The 19,653-nt window shown below is 37.2% G+C and overlaps 3 protein-coding genes and 1 pseudogene across 6 annotated transcripts; 2 read left to right on the forward strand and 2 right to left on the reverse strand.

The window, feature by feature from the left end:
• The first annotated feature begins 1,836 nt into the window (after window positions 1–1,836).
• LOC140012581 (aquaporin PIP1-3-like) lies at window positions 1,837–4,913 on the forward strand. The gene is made up of 4 exons (XM_072060821.1): window positions 1,837–2,289; window positions 3,008–3,303; window positions 4,304–4,444; window positions 4,573–4,913. Exons 1-4 carry the CDS (start codon window positions 1,956–1,958, stop codon window positions 4,666–4,668), a joined length of 867 nt encoding a protein of 288 aa, XP_071916922.1. The 5' UTR covers window positions 1,837–1,955; the 3' UTR covers window positions 4,669–4,913.
• Window positions 4,914–6,490: 1,577 nt separating this feature from the next.
• LOC113703516 (short-chain dehydrogenase TIC 32, chloroplastic) lies at window positions 6,491–11,899 on the forward strand. Of its 4 annotated transcripts, XM_027224910.2 has the most exons (9): window positions 6,492–6,755; window positions 6,850–6,982; window positions 7,925–8,156; window positions 8,337–8,416; window positions 9,149–9,302; window positions 9,803–9,881; window positions 10,578–10,662; window positions 11,365–11,411; window positions 11,524–11,899. In XM_027224910.2, exons 2-9 carry the CDS (start codon window positions 6,877–6,879, stop codon window positions 11,689–11,691), a joined length of 951 nt encoding a protein of 316 aa, XP_027080711.1. In that variant the 5' UTR covers window positions 6,492–6,755; window positions 6,850–6,876; the 3' UTR covers window positions 11,692–11,899. The 4 variants fall into 4 exon arrangements, with proteins under 4 accessions (XP_027080712.1, XP_027080713.1, XP_027080711.1 ...); XM_027224911.2 differs by having other exon boundaries at window positions 6,491–6,982; window positions 9,809–9,881; XM_027224909.2 differs by having other exon boundaries at window positions 6,493–6,982.
• Window positions 11,900–13,644: 1,745 nt separating this feature from the next.
• On the reverse strand, window positions 13,645–16,269 carry LOC113705013 (short-chain dehydrogenase TIC 32, chloroplastic-like; annotated as a pseudogene).
• A 35-nt stretch (window positions 16,270–16,304) lies between these two features.
• LOC113704301 (short-chain dehydrogenase TIC 32, chloroplastic-like) lies at window positions 16,305–18,978 on the reverse strand. Its single transcript, XM_072061181.1, has 9 exons — window positions 18,972–18,978; window positions 18,252–18,293; window positions 17,714–17,945; window positions 17,474–17,553; window positions 17,209–17,351; window positions 17,016–17,117; window positions 16,834–16,918; window positions 16,573–16,619; window positions 16,305–16,478 (listed from the first exon to the last, which is right to left on the reverse strand). The coding sequence occupies exons 1-9, from the start codon at window positions 18,976–18,978 to the stop codon at window positions 16,305–16,307; spliced, it is 912 nt and encodes a 303-aa protein (XP_071917282.1).
• Window positions 18,979–19,653: the final 675 nt, after the last annotated feature.

Genomic DNA, 19,653 nt, shown 5'->3' on the forward strand with positions numbered 1-19,653 from the left:
GGGGAGGGGCAATAGCACTTGAAATTTGAATTGGATCAAAGATTTTTTTTTTTTTCGCCGTAATTCAAGCTATTTCCTTCTTTATTTTATTGTGCCAACTCTAGTATGAAATGAAGTAATTGCGAAGTACCCGTTTCAAAGCTGGGCACAAATTGACCCGACCAGAGATCATTCATTTATCAAGTGGAAGTGCCAAAATCTGAAGATCACGAGTGTCCTTTTCCTTTTCCACCTCTGATCCTTTATTCTCTCTTCTCTGATTGGTGGAGTGGCTAACAACTCGGGGGAAAGTGGGCCAACCGGCCGGGGTTGATGTCAGTGCGATGTGATTTGGACCATAATCTAATCTCTGTGTTTGGGTTCATTCAATTCAATCTCACCCGTTGGCCGTGGGCCTTCCGCACATGTAAATTCAAAGCCTGTCACTTTCTGCAACGGTCGCGCAAATAAACGGCTCTTTTTTTCGGTCCGTCTATCGATCAGCTTCGTATGCACCTTACACCTGTGCTGCATGCTTCTATTAATTTGTGGTTGTTATTTTTTCTCTTTAATTAAATTAAATAAAAGAAAGAAGATGCTCGTAACTTTGACCCTAATTAATTAGTTGCTTAATCCCCCCTTCTTCCCCCTCCCTTTTACTACATTTTTTTCCATCGCGATTCTATCTATAATACTTTACTCTAATCTAATTTAAGACGGAGGCCCAATTGGACTTAAAGGAGATTGAACAATTATTAGAGTAAACGGATGCACTATATACTCGTATGTATTTATCTTCTTACTCTTTGTTGGTTATTTTTTTTTGGCATTAATAATGACCCAAAGTCCGAGCATGAATGAAACTCCTAGAAAATGATGAATTTTGGAACCCTTGTTTAATTAGGAATTGGGACAATGAATTTCTAAATAGTGCCCACTACATCATTCATTCTGGAGGTTGCCTAATGATCAGCCACTCAATAATCAAATACAAAGAAACAACGCATTAGAGGTGACCCAAATTAAAAAACAAAAAAAAGTGATATGGATTACTTAAAATATATACATGATTCCATCACCCTTCTTAGACTTTACCTCCAGAATATATTTGCCTGGCTGCCCGCATTTGTTCTTATCAATCTGATTAGGTGAATCAAATGGCCCCAGACCAGCTAATCAGAAGCATGTATGTCTAGGAAAAACCATGGTGACGCTCTGCAGCAGATAAGCACAACAAAATAATTCCATTCAAAAGCCTGTCAACATCCCTCTGCCATTTCCAGAACCCTCTCTCTCTCTCTCTTTTTCCCTTAATTCCATTACTCTAATACACTGACTCAGCGCAGTGTAATGCTTTACTAACAAACAATTAGTTCAAAACAAGTATTGCTAAATTACACTCTAACATCCAAGACTTTGTCATAATGACCACGCCAACCTTCCTCACTCGCTTACTTTTCCTAAAATTACAATTTTATCTTCTTTATAATAATGTTTAACAACTCCTATAATTGTCAGCAACACTCACCAAAACAAATGCATTTTACGAAAATAATTCTTGATGACAGCAACATTTATTGGATATTCGACTCGGAGTTTGATTCTTTCTAAACTATTTATTTTTAAACAATATCAAGCTCGATCTGAAGTTCAATTATTTCTTAAGTGTTTATTTTTCATACAAATTCAAACTCGAACAAAAGTCGAATATAATTAGGGTAAACTTTGAGGGATGTTAATGCAATTTAGCCTGCATAATAATTAGCATACCGAGCTAAAGTAAAATAAAATGAACACAATAATTACTTCATTTTTTTTTAATTATATGACTTCTAAGTAGTATAAAATAGCTCACACCCTATCCAAAGCTTCACAACTTGACTGCTTTTCCTCCTCCAGTACTCTCCAAAAGAAGAGAGAGAAAAAAAGCAGTGGGTGCTCAGTTGAGTGTGTAGAAGAAAATCAAGAAGAGAGAAATGGCAGAGGGCAAGGAAGAAGATGTTAAGCTTGGAGCGAACAAGTTCACAGAGAGGCAACCATTGGGGACAGCAGCTCAAACAGACAAGGACTACAAGGAGCCACCACCAGCACCCCTCTTCGAGCCAGGGGAATTGAGTTCATGGTCCTTCTACAGGGCTGGTATTGCTGAGTTCATGGCCACCCTGCTGTTCTTGTACATCACTATCTTGACTATTATGGGGGTTAACAGAAGCACGCCAAACAAGTGTGCTTCTGTTGGTATTCAGGGGATCGCCTGGGCTTTTGGTGGTATGATCTTTGCACTTGTCTACTGCACTGCTGGTATCTCAGGTTTGTCTCAGCACTACTCTTTCTCTTCATTTTCCATCTGCTTTTTAATTTGTTTTGCTTTGTCTAGTAGATTCCTCACAGATGATTCCTGGGCTTTTTTTCCTTCTTTTTGTTGCCTTTTCCTCTCCTTAAACATGTCCACTACTGGATAGTAGATTCTATTCTGCATAATTTTAGAGCAAGTTACCATTTTGCTAGGGGTGCCATGTTTACCTTCTATTATCAGTTGCTTCATGCACGGCACTGCCTATTCTGCCTCTGTATTTTACCAGATTCTTTAGTGGATCTCATAACTACTTGTCTACCTATTTTGTTTATGGTACTTGACTGAGCTATTTTTTGGGGTATGCACCAGTTTTTAGTCATTTTATTGTAGGAACAAGGTATAGTTTTGGATTTTCTTATTAGAAAATGCTACCGGTCAACTATTTTTCGTGTACACTGGTTTCACTGAATTTTTCTAGGAAAAAGGTATGATCTTGGGTTTTCTTTTCAAGAAATGTTACACCTGTGTTATATAACTGCTGATGGAAAACTTGTTCTTTTATCCCCTCGATATGTTGTTCTACAATTGGATCATTCTGGGATATTTTTCACAATCTTCTTGAAGCTGCAAGTTCTCCCTTTTTTTTCTGATGTTTTGATGTGGATCTGTACCAGTCTCTTTCTCTCTCTCTCTTGTAGTGTCTGCTAATTCTTGTGTTGTTTGCTGAAACAGGAGGACACATTAACCCAGCGGTGACTTTTGGACTGTTCCTAGCAAGGAAGCTCTCCTTGACAAGGGCTGTGTTCTACATAGTCATGCAGTGCTTGGGAGCCATCTGTGGTGCTGGTATTGTCAAGGGATTTGAGAAGGGACCATATGAGAGATCAAAGGGTGGGGTCAACTATGTACAACATGGCTACACCAAAGGAGACGGCCTTGGTGCTGAGATTGTTGGGACCTTCGTCCTTGTTTACACTGTTTTCTCTGCCACTGATGCCAAGAGAAATGCCAGAGACTCACATGTTCCCGTATGTGCTCTTAAACCTGCCGTCTAGACTTACATTTCATTTAATGCTTCCCTGTTTTGCCTGCTAACCCTTTGTGATGCACTAAAATGGTAGTGATAGTTTGCCATTCCCTTTTGTGGCTCAAATTTTAACTGAATCGGTTACTATATATGCGAGTAGTTTTCTTTGTGGAACTAGTTCTTAAGAATGCCTAACTTGCCAGTAGGCCCAGTACCTGATGGCTTTTTCTTCCTTCCCTCTGTATTGTAATTAACCCTTGTGGTTCCTTGGGAGTAGGGATGGGTAGTTTTTAACTTTTGGCTCCAGCCAGCAAAGTGATGCAACACATGCTTGCATGTGAAGTGTTTCTCATGATGCATTTGCTTTTCTGCTTTTGTTGTTTTGTCATGTGGAACCCACAAAAGAACTGGTCTATGTTGATCCATCATTGTGCCAATTTACGAAATGCTAATGCTTGCCGAATCTTTTTGTGGCTTCCATTTGCCATATGACTAGCACTTTCCTTTTGGTTCGTGCAGTTAAAATGTTGTTTTAGTTGCCTTCACTCGTATTCATTTCTTGGCTTCGCTCCAGCATCTCTTTTTACTTATCAACAACAAATGTTTATCTCGTTTATTAAACTAAATATTTTAAATTGCAGTAGCGCCTAGACTACCACTATTTGTTTATTTTCTTGCCCCTACTTGGAAAGATACTCCTCTTGTCATTTGGATTCTAAAGGTCTAGAGCATCCATCCATCATTGGCTTGGACTGTTTAAGAGAGATTTTGTACGTGGACTTGAAAATCAGAGCTTGGAGTTTTGGAACACGCAACTTAATCCCAAAGATGGGACTGTTCTAACCATGATCAATTCTGTACTTGGTTGCTCCATTATGGTGTCTTGTTCTATTATTGCTAGATTCTGATAATCAAACATGTTGGCGAAAGATCATTGAGTAAAGTTGATCGAAATCAAACAATTTTGGACACCCTTTACTAATCTCTCTTTTATGTTCCAGATTTTGGCTCCTCTTCCAATTGGATTTGCAGTTTTCTTGGTTCACTTGGCTACTATCCCCATTACTGGCACAAGCATCAACCCTGCAAGAAGTCTTGGTGCAGCCATCATCTACAACAGAGACCTTGGATGGGATGATCACGTAAGATATAATGATTATGTCTGCATGTTATCAGTGTCTATTCTTCGTTTTTTTTTTTTTTGGTAATTACCAGTCAGTGTCCGTCCATACTCTTAGCTAGATAATAACTATTTGTCTCTGGTTTTCAGTGGATCTTCTGGGTTGGACCCTTCATTGGAGCTGCTCTTGCTGCAGTGTACCACCAGATTGTGATCAGAGCCATTCCTTTCAAGAGCAGGGCTTAAGAGGGGATCAAGTTTTTTAACCTTTCGAGTCATCATCATCTTGAATCTCTACCTTTTTTAAAGGGACAAGGATATCATCTCCCCATTTTTCTTCTCCTGTTATTGTTGTTTGTTCCCGGTGTTCCCTTGCCTCTATCTCTCTCTCTCTCTCTCAAATGTGTGTGTAAATTATCAGTGTATGCTGTACTTAAAGTTTGCTTCAGTTTCCAACCTTTGAATGAAGGATTCTTCTTTTGTCTTTTCAATAGGAGTATATTTTTAACATTGTGGTGTAATCTTTCTTGAGCCCACAAAGTTGGTATTTTTTGTTATCTGGGCTCGGCTGTATTTGCTTGTGGAAGTTTTATCGCTTGGTCTTGGCAAATGATGATTTTAGTACTGCAAAAGGCATCGAGGGGAATATGCTCGTGTCATGGTCCATACTAACTAATGATGTTGGAGGATTAAAACAATTGAAAAGGTGGGTAGAATTTCTGTGGGTGATAATTGGCACTTGGCATCAAGATATGTTAGCTAACTGCTAGTTTAGCTGACATATCGACCGGTTTGTTCCTGCTAATACAGACTGGAAGTACATAGAAAATCAAATCTGATACATGTTACCGTGCACATACTAGCATCATGCTACATATGTAAGAAAAGGAACTTCAAATTCAAATTAAGTAACATTCATTCAAGGGTTATATATATATATATATATATCATTATTAGTTGTGAATTTATGCAAGTATGAATAATTAAAAAAATAAAATAATATTCTTACATATTCATGACTATTTATTATATTAAATTAATGGATCCATGCGTAATATTAATCTTTGAATTAATTATTAAATTTTTATACAATTATAAACATAAAACTATTTCAACTAAATATATTTTTCAAAAACACCCAAAAAAACAGTTAATTCAGTGTCTGTATTCAACTAAATATCAAAGATGCAAAAATATATTTTCTCGATGAACAAATATTAAGTTTCTTGCCACTTTAATGAAGTAACATCTAAAATAACACTAAACAAAGTTAATACACATGACATGGATTAAAATAAATTAAGTGAATTTAGAAACCTATTACCTGATTTGGGCCTTGGACTCCTCCCTGAGCCCAAGTACTCGAGGCTGGCTCGGAGGCACCACTGTTTATTATGGAGTAGCCTGCTTGGGCTTAATGTAATTGACTGGCACCTTTAACTCATTAAAATCTAAGCAACTCCATATCGAAATAAGCCTCCGTTATAAGCAGATTTAATCCTCCATTTGACTGAAAAATTAAGTCGTAAAAAAAAAGGTTAGTAAAAGATATAGCTAAAAAACGATAAAGGAAAAGGTAAATAGGTTAGTAACGAATCCAAACCAGAAAAACACACAAATTCTGCGTAAAATGAATGGGAAGCAAATGATTATTGAGTCTACTTAGTTAAAGAAAATATTCATTCCGATCGAAAATCATCACAAAGTCCCTTTTTTTTTTTTTTGTTGGGGGTTTTACAAAGGAAGGGACAGACCCTTAAGACGCAATAAGAAGGGGGATAGGCAGCCCTGGCTACATCTTTTAAGGAAGGGTCCCAAAGTCTTTAATGAGAGCCAGAATGCCTCGTACTTGGGGACCATTTTTGGTTTAATTTCCATTTACGTGGCTGCTATTAGATCATGAATATTCAGCTTTAATTACATGCACAAATTCAACGCTTGGGCCAAATTGTGGGCAGCTAGAAATAAAATTGGACTCACTAATCTATGTTTCGGGCTTGGTAAGGTAACACGCCTGAGGCTTGGAGGGTAATGGGAAGAGTTTCGATGCTTCTTTTAACCCAACTTCCTGCTCTCATTTCTTTTTTCTCACGAAGAGCGAAACCTTGGCGATTAGGAGAGTAAACAATCTGCTGTATCTTTTTCCTCGTCTCTGACCTCATGCGTGATGTATATGGCTTCTAAACAAACCAGTCGTGTAACATGTTAAGCCATCCATAGTTACTTGTCGAGGAAGACAGGATTACATTCAAGATTCAACGCCAAACAATTGACAGATATGCTGGCCGTACGCTGATAGATGCCTTTCTGTCCCCACATACATATATATATAGGTGGGTGTTTTTCTGAGCTCAATTCCACTTACAGGTGAAAATACCACCTAATAAACATTCAAAAGATTGATTCTTTAATTACTACAATAAAAAGATCAAATTTTGGGAGCAAATCAGAAAGATGTGGTATCCTTGGAAAAAAGGGCCATCTGGGTTCTCTTCTAGCTCTACAGCTGAGGATGTCACTCAAGGGGTTGATGCCACGGGCCTCACTGCCATTGTTACAGGTCTTTTTCCTCTTCTGATGGTTATTTTTTTCCTAATCTTAATTTACATAATTTTCCCCTTTTATCCGTTGAGTGCTGCACGTGGTATATTCATGTATGCAAGTTGTCTACTTTCTTTTTCCTGAGATTTTTGAACTGTTTGATGATTCATGACTCTTCAAATCTCATTAATATGTCAAGGAAAGATTGAATATGAGCCAGATGAACTATTATGACTGGGGGGTGTGCTATGTAAGGATGTGGGCTTTGTATCCTCCCATAGTGAAAAATAAGGAGAAAAGAGGTGGACGTTCTGCTGTTTGCGACTTGGTTCTTGTTAATCTATGTGACCTTCAGCAAAATTTCTTTTGGATGATTAATTATCAACATTCAAGCATGTAGCTACTCTGCCAGACTTGGACCTTGCTTTGGCCTCGTGCAATATAATGAACCATAATCCAGCAGTGGCTTACCTCTTTCCCTGCATAGTAAAACTAAGAATACGTTGTATTTTGCATTTTCTCAATGCAAAGGGAAAACAGGAACTTTTAAGTGGTGGTAGGAGATGATTCTGGTTCTGCCAGTCTATGTGTTACTGTAAATTGATCCAAGAAGGGAAATTGATTAACATCCATAAACTCCGCATTAGAAATTACATTCATTTAGTAGTTTGGGCTCTATAATCTCTATTTTGTGTGGATGATCTCATGTGTGTTATGTTAGGTAATTTTGTGTTCATCATTATCACCTTTGTCTTATGCTCATCCTCGGAAGATGTTTTAGTATATTTCTAATTTACGTAGTTGATCCTTTTTGCTTTTCTGTTGTCATTTGTTGCAATTCTATTGATGGGAATAAATTTTAAAATATTTAAAATTTCTGATTTTTATGATAAATTTTTTTTTTACCCGGGCAAGCTTTGTTGTCTCATATCTGCTGCTCTTCCTTCTTTACAATTTTCAGGAGCATCCAGTGGCATTGGCACAGAGATTACTCGAGTCTTAGTGTTGCGTGGTGCACATGTAATTATGGCAGTGCGAAATGTGGATGTTGGAAGAAAAGTAAAGGAAGCCATACTGAAGGAGATTCCTAATGCTAAAATTGAAGTTATGGAGTTGGACCTCAGCTCTATGGCATCAGTTAGGAAGTTTGCATCAGAATACAACTCCTCTGATCTTCCTCTGAACATTCTGATGTAAGATAATCATATGTCAAATATTCAATTTTCATATCCATGGTGTTTTAATTCTTAAATATTTGCTTCTTCTTGGGATATGTATTTAATGTTAATCATTTACTTTCTTGTGCATTTTCTTCCTTTTTCCTCCTATTTACTTGAATTTTTCTTAAATTTGACATTTTTTGTTTTTTAAAGTAACAATGCCGGGGTTATGGCACCACCATACATGGTTTCACAGGATGGTATGGAGATGCAGTTTGCAACTAATCATATAGGTATGCTTGCTATTTATTTCTTGTAGATATGATGTTTCTTGAGATTGCAAGTCTATGATGTTAGAAAATGTTGGGCATTATTTGCAGTGTTATGGTGCCATGGATATTTCTTCTTCCATCCAAAAACATAAGTAAAATCTGGCATGCAGTTGTATCTTTTGTTGCTGCATGTTAATTCAAAGCATTTTTGTGACTTTGTAGATTGGCAAGTGAAAGTTGATGCTGTAGGTACATTTATGTTTTCTATTATTTAATAAAAGTGGACGTGAAGATTAGACTATTAAATAAGAAAAGGTAGACCATTATGAACTAACCCCAGATGGTGAAGCCTGTCTTGTACCTACTTGCATCGAATTTCTGTACCATGTTTCTTTATAGGTGAAATTTTATGATAGGGATTGGAATTTTTTATCACCACATAACCTACTGATTGTTTGATTAAATTCTTCACTTGTTGGCTTGTTCTTTCTTAGCTTCTCTTAAGCCCTAGAGTTAGACTTCCAGTAGAGTGGAATTGTCTTTTCATTTTCTTAATAACTTTAAAGATGTTCTATTGGTTGAAGGACTTCTGACTGACTAAGAGAAAATCTTCCAATTTGAAGCTGCGGAAATACATTTCTTGTTTGGTTCTACAAGCAGTCTTGTTATAACTCCTTTGTTTCTCTGTTCTTCTTACTTTCAAGCACAGATGATGACTGATGCCAATGCTAATCACTTCACTCTTTTGTGCAGGTCATTTCCTTTTGACAAATCTGTTGCTGCAGAAAATGAAAACCACAGCACGTGACTGCCAAAGAGAAGGGAGAATAGTTAATGTCTCATCAGTTGGACACAATTTCACGTATCAAGAGGGAATCTGTTTTGACAAGATAAATGACCAATCAAGGTGGCATAGACGATGCTCTTTTGTTTCATTAAATTCCTAACTTTTGTGCTTATTTGTTCAGTCAGTTGCTACAAAACAGATGCATACCCTTATTGGAAAATAGAAATCTGTATAGCCAACCAAAAGCAATTGGGGTTACTTGAGACAAGATGTGTTCTTATGAGTTCACTTTTTTTGTGTACATGCAACACTAGATAAAAGAATAGGAGAGAATTTAGGAAATTATAAACTTGAGATCTCCAGGTTATATCAAGAGGTCAGCATATTGATAACATCAACAAAGTAGACCAAAGCATTGGGGCAAATGATCTGTTGAGGTATATGTGACAAAAATCTAAAAGCTGATCGAAATGATAAATTATTTGATACTTGGGCCTATGGGGTAGAGTTCTCAGTTCTCGTACTTAATAAAGTGGATGAACTGATTAGGGTTGTAATGAATGATTGCTGGTCATAATTGTTTATAATAAAATGCCTTCTGTTTCTTCATTTGTTTCCAGCTACAGCCCTTTCCGTGCCTATGGACAATCCAAACTTGCTAATATATTGCATGCTAGTGAACTTTCCAGGCGCTTGAAGGTAATCACCATTAGCAGAAAAGTGACTCTGGAACCATTTTACTGATGAGTTGCATAATGTTTCATATAAAACTAGAGGCCATCTAAATCTCTGTAGCCTATGACTATTTTGATCTCTTGTTGTATCTGGAGGCAGAGTAGTAATTATCAAATCTTGGCATGTTTAAAATATTCTATTATAGTTTGAGATGAACAAATTAGAAAGCAGTAATATAATAAGTGAAATACATTTTCAGTATTTGACAGTGTCCCTGTGAGTTAATAAATCACCCTTAGACAATTATTTTCATGCTTTTCAAATTCTCATTCTGGTCTGGATTTTTAGATGAGGTGTCCTGGAAGCCCTTAGATGCTACCTGCAGCACACTGTCACTCTCCTTTACTGCAAGAACAATGATTGATGTGTATACAACATTGAGTCTCAGAAGCAAGCAAATCTATAAGCATAATATCATTTATCCTTGTAAATATGATCATGTGAAATAATTGCATTTGAGTGCATGAGTTAATATTTGGCCAATAAGCATACATACATACATACATACACATACATATACATATACATGTATATGTGTGTGTGACTAGGGATGTACTAGATTGCTAGTGTCATATTCCACTTCATCTATTAATATCTCAAAGTTTTCCTGCTCAGCATGCTCAATAGAATATGCAGTAACAGCCTTTTATCCTCCCACAGGAAGAAGGCGTGAATGTAACTGCTAATTCTCTTCATCCTGGAGCAATTAACACAAACCTTATGCGTCACCAGAAGTTCGTGGAGGGTAGAACTCTGTGCCTTTTCTGATTGTTCTTTTCTATATTTTAAAGTAAAGGCTTTCCCATAATATACCAGTAATACATGCAAAGACAGACCTTTTGTCAGACCATAGTGAGCTTGATAGTTTGTTGTCCTTTACACACCTGGTCCTCACAGGAAAATGGGAAAACAGATCAATAGAATTCTTGTAGCTACCACAACCCTACCTAATCTCAACACATTGTAAAAACCAGATCATCCAAAATTTTTTCAAACTAAAGCTTTTGAGGGTCCTAGTAATGAAAGTCAACTACAGGACAAAATTTGCTCAGTTTTGATTGTTGTGGTGCGCACAAGTTTTTGTTTATCAGAATATGAGAATCCTGGCTATATTCAAAATCCGAGGGTAAAACATGTGCAACTTTCGTCAAACTAGTTAAAGAGTTCAGGTTGATGCAAAAAATGAAGTCGTCATTGCATATACAATATCTTATACATAAAGCCTATCACAATGCTTCAGAGGAAAAAATTATTGCTTTTTTTTTTTAGTCAATAAGGTTTGTGGCCAAAATATTGGTAGATGAAATGAGAAAATAGCTAATAAAAGTACATTGTATGGCTAGTTATGAGGCTTCCCTTGATATTATTCACTTGACATGATTGATTGATGCTTCTTTAGATTAAATGAGGTATATTGATTGTTTATTTTGGTTGACTTTTGATGCAGTTGTGGGAAGTTTGTTAAATAAACTCTTTTTCAAATCCATTCCACAGGTTCACTTCATCTCGTATTGTTTCTTTAAAGAAAATCTTGCTGGCACCTCAAATTGGAGGTGCTTGGTGAAGTATTTTCCATATGTTTCATTCCTGTTATCGTGCTTTGTAGGGTGCTGCCACTCCATGCTACGTGGCTTTAAATCCGCAAGTTGAAGGAGTACGCGGCGAGTACTTTTCGGACTCTAATATAGCAAAACCAAGTGCTTTAGCTAAGGATGCTGAATTGGCGAAGAAACTGTGGGACTTTAGCTTGAAATTGACAGATCCCAAGGAGTAGATCGGACTCAACCTTGCTCAATCATATATTTCTGGTGCTATTAAATGATGGGATGTAAAATAATGGTTTTTGTCATGGAACATTTTCGATTCTTGCTGGTGTGAGCATCAAATAAATGGATATGTAGTTTGACCATGAATTAAAAGAAAATTATTTACTAGCAGTAATGTTTTTATCAACTCGGATATGAAATTTCTGTTCTGCTCAACTTGAGAGTTTTGAGTTTGTTTCCCCCCTTAAATCAGACCAAGGCATCATAATATCTGTCAGAATTTGAGTAAATATGTTTTGGCTTCTGTTCTATGGATGGTATGAAAACAAATTCATGGGCCGTTACCTTCTGTTAAACAGTCAGACAAGGAAGGTGCAAAGCAGACCATGATCTCATGTAAATCTGTATATTTCATGTTGTACATTGCATCTGCATATTGCTTCTAAACATAAGACAGGAGTACCTTCCTTGCTCAGACTTGTGAACACAGGTGGAATTCAATACGATTAAGTAGTCTTAGCAGCAGGTAGACAAATTTTGCGCCGCCTGTACACGTCTCGTAAGTAATAGTTTGCATTGCATCGACTGTGTTGTGCTTATGTTAGTGTATATTTTGCACGGCATCGTCCAATATTTGTTTAGAGATGAAATATGGTTTGCGGGAACCATAAGTTGTTGGTTTTCACCTACGCCTGTTTTGAAAGCTTTCCATAGCTGCTGTTGTGTGTACGGCATGTTGGCGAGGAAGGACGTTCAGACAAAGAAGTTCTGTTATAGTCCACAGTATCCTAGGAATACAGGGGACATCATTAGAAAATAAACCATGAGGTTGGCGTTGTATCTGTTAGATTGTTGGGAGCTAATTGTCAACTTAATATTTTGCGTTTTTTTAATAGGTTGTGTATATCTGCTTAGTTCACGTAATCACCTAATGAGGATAGGTTAATGTCATTAAAAAAAAAACGGAATTTTGTTTCTTGTAATCTTCATCATACTATTAAAAACCATTAGTCTTATTAATTCCATAAACATTTGTCCGCTTCCTAAAGCATCGATGGAGGCCAGATTATGATAGTTTAAGGAAGATGGAGGCAAATAACTAGGATCTAGGAGTTTTCTTTTTTTTTTTTTGGATAGAATTAATAGTGAATTACACACATCATTAATTTTGAGAAAAGTTTCTTGAAAAAAGCTGCTCCAATTCTTGACGAGCCAAGAAAGATACATCCGTGAATTTCAACGCTTATTCTAACGTTTCTCGAGCTGATTGTATTATGGTTCTTGGATCATTTCTAATATTTCTTTTAAATCTTCTTGCAGGTCTTGGAATTTCGCTTGGTAAATCTTTTCTCAAAAGCATTGCACAGGTTCATCTCATCTGTCATTGCTTCTTTAAAAGCATATAGTTTTACACTCATTTGTCATATATTATGTGTCATCTCCAATTTCCTGCAGGGTGCAGCCCCTCCATGCTATTTGGCTTTAAACCCACAAGATGGAGGAGTGAGTGGCGAGTATTTTTCAAACTGTGACATAGGTAAAACAAGTGGTCTAGCTAAAGATGCAGGGTTGGCAAAGAAACTGCGGGACTTTAGCTTGAGTTTGACGGATCCCGAGTAGTTGGGAAGGCAACCTCGCTTGTAATGGAAATTATGGGATGCTGTTGCATGGATGCTCGATGAACTTTTTACTGGTAGGCTCTGTTCAGGCGAAGTAAAAGAGGTGCTCTTCATGATTCATGGGTTGAATTTCGATGGAAATTGAACAATGTAACTGCCCCAATAGTTCTTTTTTTAAAAAAAAAAAAGTTAGAGGACAACAAGAAGGAAAGTTAAAATGTGTTTCTTTGTTTTTGTTTTCATTTTTTTTCTTGCTAGATGGTTAAATGGTTCAGGTCTTCATATTGGAACTAGTTCTCGACTCACATTATCTTATGCACGGCTTCGATTTTTTCTTTTTTTGGCAATCGATGGAGAAATGTTTAATTGGTATAGTATCTGTATATATCAACTGTACTGAACTGACATGAGCATAGCAGATTGTTTTGTTTGAAGTGTCGATTCTGAAAGATTGCAACCACCGTAGACTCGTTCTTCTTCACTACATATATTTTAGGCATCAAAGGTATGTTTAATCGTGATAAACCTGATTTCTTGTACAATTTGCTACAAATTTAGTGAATGTAAGGGTGAAGACTCCCTCAGCAGTGATAGACATCAGTTGGGGGAGCTGTCAAGTTCAAGCTGAAATCCCACAGTTTTTTTGGCTAATTCTGGATCTCTGGCCAGAGAACTCGGTTGGGATAAGTTACAATCTGCAAAGTACTTTCCGCTAACTCCCTCAACTTGTGGATGCAATGCCACATAGCATGTAGTTGCAGCTCCCTGAGACCACCACATTGAATCAAAGTTAACAATATTAATTGTTAGATCAGCTTTAATTAGATGGGCTGTGGTGAAATCAAGATACTGACTCTCATTTAATGGACAGTGCCATATGATTTTATCGCATTAAGAAGAAAAAAAAAAAAAGCGAACCTGTTGAACACTCTTGCAGGCAAATTTTGCCAATCTTGTTAAATAAACCTGAATTCCCAGAAGGGGAATGAATCAAAAGTACAACAAACTAAATTAGGATCTCAGGATAAAAGTTTCAAAAACCCCAGGTGCAGTTTTGTTCACGGAAGTGTACTAGCAAACAGAATAATCTTCAGTTCCAAAACAAACAAAAGAATAAAATGTTCGAGAACCCCAACAAAATGTGCAGAGCGCCTTTCTACCGTGTAAAAAATTTACCAGAGAGGAACTTTGAGTGGCGAAAATTTTTTGTAACAATAATTCCAGGATGAAGTGAGTTAGCAGTTATTAGCACCCCTTCTTCCTGTTAACATTCAAAAGACAATTGTGAGTTTAAATGGACCAAAAGATTCTCGAGAGGTAAAAAGAATAGAAACAATATGGGTACATATGCAAATACGTACCTTCAAGCGCCTCGAGAGCTCAGTACCATGCAATATATTAGCAAGTTTTGATTGGCCATATTTGAACCTGTAATTTGTTAGCAATATTGATTAAGGGTTACGTTCACAGAAGGCTAATGAGATCAAGTTCTCGTCGCCATAAAAATTTGGAGCTGTGATGATTACTTGTTATCCACATTGATTTTATCGAATCGTATCCCTTCATGGCACACAATGCCATGAGCCAGTGATGAAACATTCATAATTCTTCCTTCTATATGGGTTTCTGCTGATGCTTTTTTCATCGTCTCTAGTAATAGGTTTGTCAGAAGAAAATGGCCTGGAAAATGAGGAAACGCATAAACAGGGAGAAACTTACCCTAACCATGGTTCGAAGTCTCGGCCGAGACCGAGACGACTCGGCCCCTACCGATACGATACCGTGACGAAACGATACCAAGATACTTGACTCGCCGAGAAATCGGCCGAGACGTCACCGCGACGGATTGACTCGGCCGAGTCACTCCGATTTATCCCGAGTCAAGACGAGAAATCGGCCGAGTTACACCGTGACGGATTGACTTGGCCATTTCTTTTGCTATTTTTTATTATTTTTGTTTAGCATACTTTTTTTATATTATTAATAATTTTTAGAATATTAAATACTTTAAAATTTGCGTCTCATCGAGACCGCGACCGATATGCCGAAACCGATGTGAAACATTCCGGGCCGCGACCGTGACCGCGACCGCGACCACGACTTTGAACCATGACCCTAACACACAAGGATCACACTTATAATTAAACAGGTCTAGGTAGGTATACCCAAGTGATTAGTCGCGAAATGGAGTTCGATGTTGTCTTCACAGAGCAGAAAGTCAAGAGTCGCGACACCTGCATTGTTTCTGTCAAGAAATAGAGACAGACAAATCGTCAATTTGTCAAGTTAATTGGAAGTATTACAATTTTTGGAACGAAATACTCTCACATGAGAATGTTCAGTGGAAGACCCGTGGCCTTGTATTCTGCAGCGAATTTCCTCACTGATGCCATTGCGCTGAGGTCTATCTCCATGACTTCAATTTTAGCAGCAGGAATTTCTTCAGGAATTGCAACTTTGACAGCTCTGCCAGCATCTGTATTTCTCACTGCCATGATCGCATGAACCCCGCGAAAAGCAAGCACCCTTGCTGTCTCCAGGCCTATACCACTTGATGCCCCTGGAAATTACATCATTTCTTAGCATTTGTACAAATAAAGTCTGATTCATAGTGGAAAATTCGAAGTTCCGAATTATGCGTGCAGGCTTGGTCTTCAAGATTTGAATCTTAAAAAGCTTCTCTCTCTCTCTCTCTCTCTATATATATATATATACTTCAAATGGCATATTCGAAGAATTCAACAAAATTTGAGGACTCACTCAAAAAAAAAAAGAAAAAAAAACATAAATTTGCACGTTTATTCGTACAACTTTGATTTACTTCTTGTATTAGTTGACGTTTATAAGAATAACATAACTAAACAAAATTGGATAAACATTCGACTGGAGAGGCTCGGGATCCCACATTGTACAGCTGCGGCCCGTTATTACAGTAAGATATAGAAACGATGAGCCCCAAAATACCATTGTTGACTAAAAAAACTCCCTTAGAAGTCATGATATTATATTACTTGGGGGGGGGCTATCAAGCTCAAGCTGAAATCCCACAGCTTTTTGGCCAATTCCGCATCATTAGCTAAAGGGCTGGCTTGGGACAAGTTACAATCTGCAAAATACTCTCCGCTGACTCCCTTGACTTGTGGATGCAATGCAGCGTAGCAAGTAGTTGCAGCTCCCTGAAACCACCATCAATCAATTCTTAAATCCAATGTCATAAAAAAAAAAAAAAAAATCAGCAGTTGACGGTGCAATAAAGAAGTTGAAGCCAACCTGTTGAACATTTTTAAAGAAATATTTGCCAATCAGGTTAACAATACCTGCATTGCCAGAAGCCAAGGTCAAATTATATTATAAATGTAACGAGGGACAGGACCGTGCTCGAGCGCCCCTAAACAATTACTGGATATTCTGGTTCTGTATATTATGTAAGAATGATCCTAGTTTCGATGAAATGAAATGTTTGACAACACCTACGATAAGAAGTGTGTTGGTTGGTTAAGTACTGTTTATAGTTGACAGAGAAAGAAATACCAGAGAGAATGCTGCTATTGCGCAGAAGATCAGTAACAACGGATCCTGGATGAACTGAATTAACAATTACTGGAATCCCTTCTTCCTGATTGAAATGGGAAAAAATAAAATTTGGAGGGCAAAGTGAATAAGAAAACGAAGTAGAGCTGGGATGTCTTCTGGAACCACAGATAATAGAGTACCTTCAAGCGTCTTGAGAGCTCAACAGCATGCAGTATATTGGCAAGCTTTGATTGCCCATATTTGAACCTGAAATTAGAAAGATCAAGAAAAAAATTTCTGTTCTAGTAAGTATTAACGAAAGTATCTTTGAACGGCTAACTACATGGATAGAAATATGGGGGTGCATGCCGCGATTACCTACCGGGTATCAACGTTGATTTTATCAAATTGTATCCCTTCTTTGTACACGAACCGATGACCTAATGACGAAACAACCACAATCCTTCCTTCTACATTGCTCTCTGCTGCTGTACTTTTCATTACATCTAGCAACAAGTTTGTTAAGAGAAAATGGCCTGCAAAAAAGTGATTAATAATTAGTTCTGAGACAGTATTTAACCTATATGCAACTAAGAAATTCATTCTCCTCCAAATAATAGTCAATGAGAATCAAGCAGTTGGTGAATGACAGGCTTACCCAAATAATTAGTTGCAAAATGGAGTTCAATGTCATCCTTAGAAAGATTAAATTTAGAAACCATAACTCCTGCATTATTGCTGTCAGAAATGGATGGACATTTTCAATCAGTTAAGTTCCGAGTATAAAATAGTTTCTAAAAGTACAGGGCTATAATCGATTTTGAACAAGATATATCCAAAAAAAATGCTTGTACGGAAACTTCTAAGGTTATATTGATTGTGACTAAGACGCTCTCACATGAGAATGTTCAGTGGAAGACCCGTAGCATTGTATTGTGCAGCAAATTTCCTGACTGATGCCATTGAGCTGAGATCTAACTCCATGACCTCAACTATAGCAGCAGGGATCTCTTTAACAATTGCATCTTTAACTGCTGAGCCAGCTTTTGTATTTCTCACAGCCATGATCACGCGAACCCCACGTAAGGCAAGCACCCTTGTTGCCTCCTTGCCAATGCCACTTGACGCCCCTGAAATTACAATTAAGCATCTTTAATCAAATACAGAATGAATCTAATCCCAATTGTATCATCGCATTCTCGTTTTGTAGAGAACATGGATGTGTCTTCACAATTTCTAACTTCATCAATGTTAAGTACAAAGCAAAATTGCCTTAAAGAAAAGGTACAAAGCAAAATTGGAGCAGAAATAACTGGGGGCAAAAGAAGGTGGTATTCAAATTTGGCAATTCAACAAATGCAACCAAGTTTAATCAGGTTGACGTGGAATTGAGCCTGGAGCTGTTTTGGGGAACAGAAAGGAAGAGGAAATTATACCTGTAACAATGGCAGTCAGGCCTGTTCCATCAAGGGCATGACCTAGTAAAAGACTTTAAATTTGATGGACAAACCAAAAGCTACCGTACAAATTTTGGATTCTCATTCAAGTTTTGTCTTCATTTTTCCTGGCTGTGTGCATGGCAGGGTAAATCTGAAAAGGCACCTGAGAAAAAAATCATAAATGGCTCTAATGTTTGTATTTATAATAAAAAAGTTATTAGTTTTTTCTTTTTAATCATAAATGACTTTAATAACGTTTGTCTTTATAATCAAAAAGTTCCAAAAATTTTAAATGGATTCGATTCCGGTCACTACCACAAGTCAGGACATATCCTCGGAACAATAGGCCGTTTACAGGAATTCTTATAAGTCGTGCATTAACACAATTTTCGCATTAACGACGACGAGATTCAAATATACGATTCTTTGTAAGAAAAAAAAAAGTGATCCATCCTTGGCAAACTGATCCGACCTATGTTGGCAAGCAGATTACAGCTAGCGGTCCGTCCTTGCCTTTCCTTAACGTTTGTCAAAAAGCTAAGCAGATCACTTGCACGAAATAGGAAAAGAAAAGGTAAGGAAAATAGCATGGAATATCGATTGTTCAAGTAGATATCTATTACAATCTTTGTCTAGCTCACGAAAAGAAAGTGCTCGGGGAAAAGTACATAATTAACCTCCCTGATGATTGCTATAACTATCGAATTTTCCCTGTACTCGTCATATTGGATTAAATTGACTTATCCTTTCTCAAGCATATATTAGATCAGAGAAGATTCCGGGAACTTGAATACATAATCCCAAAACTGAATCAAGAACATTGGAAATTTGTCAAGCATTAGAAGATTTTTTTTTTTTTTAAATTTACAGTAGTTTTGAATTGGCATTTGAGCCATTATTGTTGTTATTATTGACCTATAAATACATTTCTTGGAAGGTGTTTTAAGTGGTGAGGGGTCAGTATAAATTTATTTTAGGTGGGTACCGTTTTCGTGGCATTACGACTTGTGTCATGAGCAGTGCTACAAAACAAAAAGTCTATGAAAGTATGAAACCACTAAATATGTGAGAGATGAAACGAACAAATCAAAAACGAAGGGCTGCTGGCCTTCCTTGCCAATTTTGCAAGGACAAATGCTATTTAATAACCGGAAATGTAGGTCAAAGAATTTCCCTGCGAAATTATATATTGGTTCATCATCATAAATGCCAGCTGATCTTTGGGTATGATTAAAAACGGTTAACTGTGGAGTGTGGACCACTCTCCTCATCTGAATATATAAAAAAAAAAAGAAAATAAATAAAAGGCATAATTCGGCAAAAGAACAAAAAAAATAGCCCACTTATAGCCATGGGAATCGGATGGATGAAGTGCATAGCTGAAATTTTCTGTTAAGAG

This window comes from Coffea arabica, chromosome 8e (assembly GCF_036785885.1).
Source record: "Coffea arabica cultivar ET-39 chromosome 8e, Coffea Arabica ET-39 HiFi, whole genome shotgun sequence".
Lineage (NCBI taxonomy): Eukaryota > Viridiplantae > Streptophyta > Magnoliopsida > Gentianales > Rubiaceae > Coffea > Coffea arabica.

Excerpts from the sequence above, each read along its gene's own strand:
- LOC140012581 (XM_072060821.1), top strand. The coding sequence starts at position 1,956 with ATGGCAGAGGGCAAGGAAGAAGATGTTAAGCTTGGAGCGAACAAGTTC. Across the intron at positions 3,304-4,303 it reads CCAGAGACTCACATGTTCCC|ATTTTGGCTCCTCTTCCAAT; the intron begins GTATGTGCTCTT and ends TTTATGTTCCAG. Across the intron at positions 4,445-4,572 it reads ACCTTGGATGGGATGATCAC|TGGATCTTCTGGGTTGGACC; the intron begins GTAAGATATAAT and ends TCTGGTTTTCAG.
- LOC113703516 (XM_027224910.2), top strand. The coding sequence starts at position 6,877 with ATGTGGTATCCTTGGAAAAAAGGGCCATCTGGGTTCTCTTCTAGCTCT. Across the intron at positions 6,983-7,924 it reads CCTCACTGCCATTGTTACAG|GAGCATCCAGTGGCATTGGC; the intron begins GTCTTTTTCCTC and ends TACAATTTTCAG. Across the intron at positions 9,303-9,802 it reads AAGATAAATGACCAATCAAG|CTACAGCCCTTTCCGTGCCT; the intron begins GTGGCATAGACG and ends ATTTGTTTCCAG.
- LOC113704301 (XM_072061181.1), bottom strand. Across the intron at positions 17,946-18,251 it reads CCTGACTGCCATTGTTACAG|GGGCGTCAAGTGGCATTGGC; the intron begins GTATAATTTCCT and ends TTGTAATTTCAG. Across the intron at positions 16,479-16,572 it reads TCTTTAAAAATGTTCAACAG|GGAGCTGCAACTACTTGCTA; the intron begins GTTGGCTTCAAC and ends TGGTGGTTTCAG.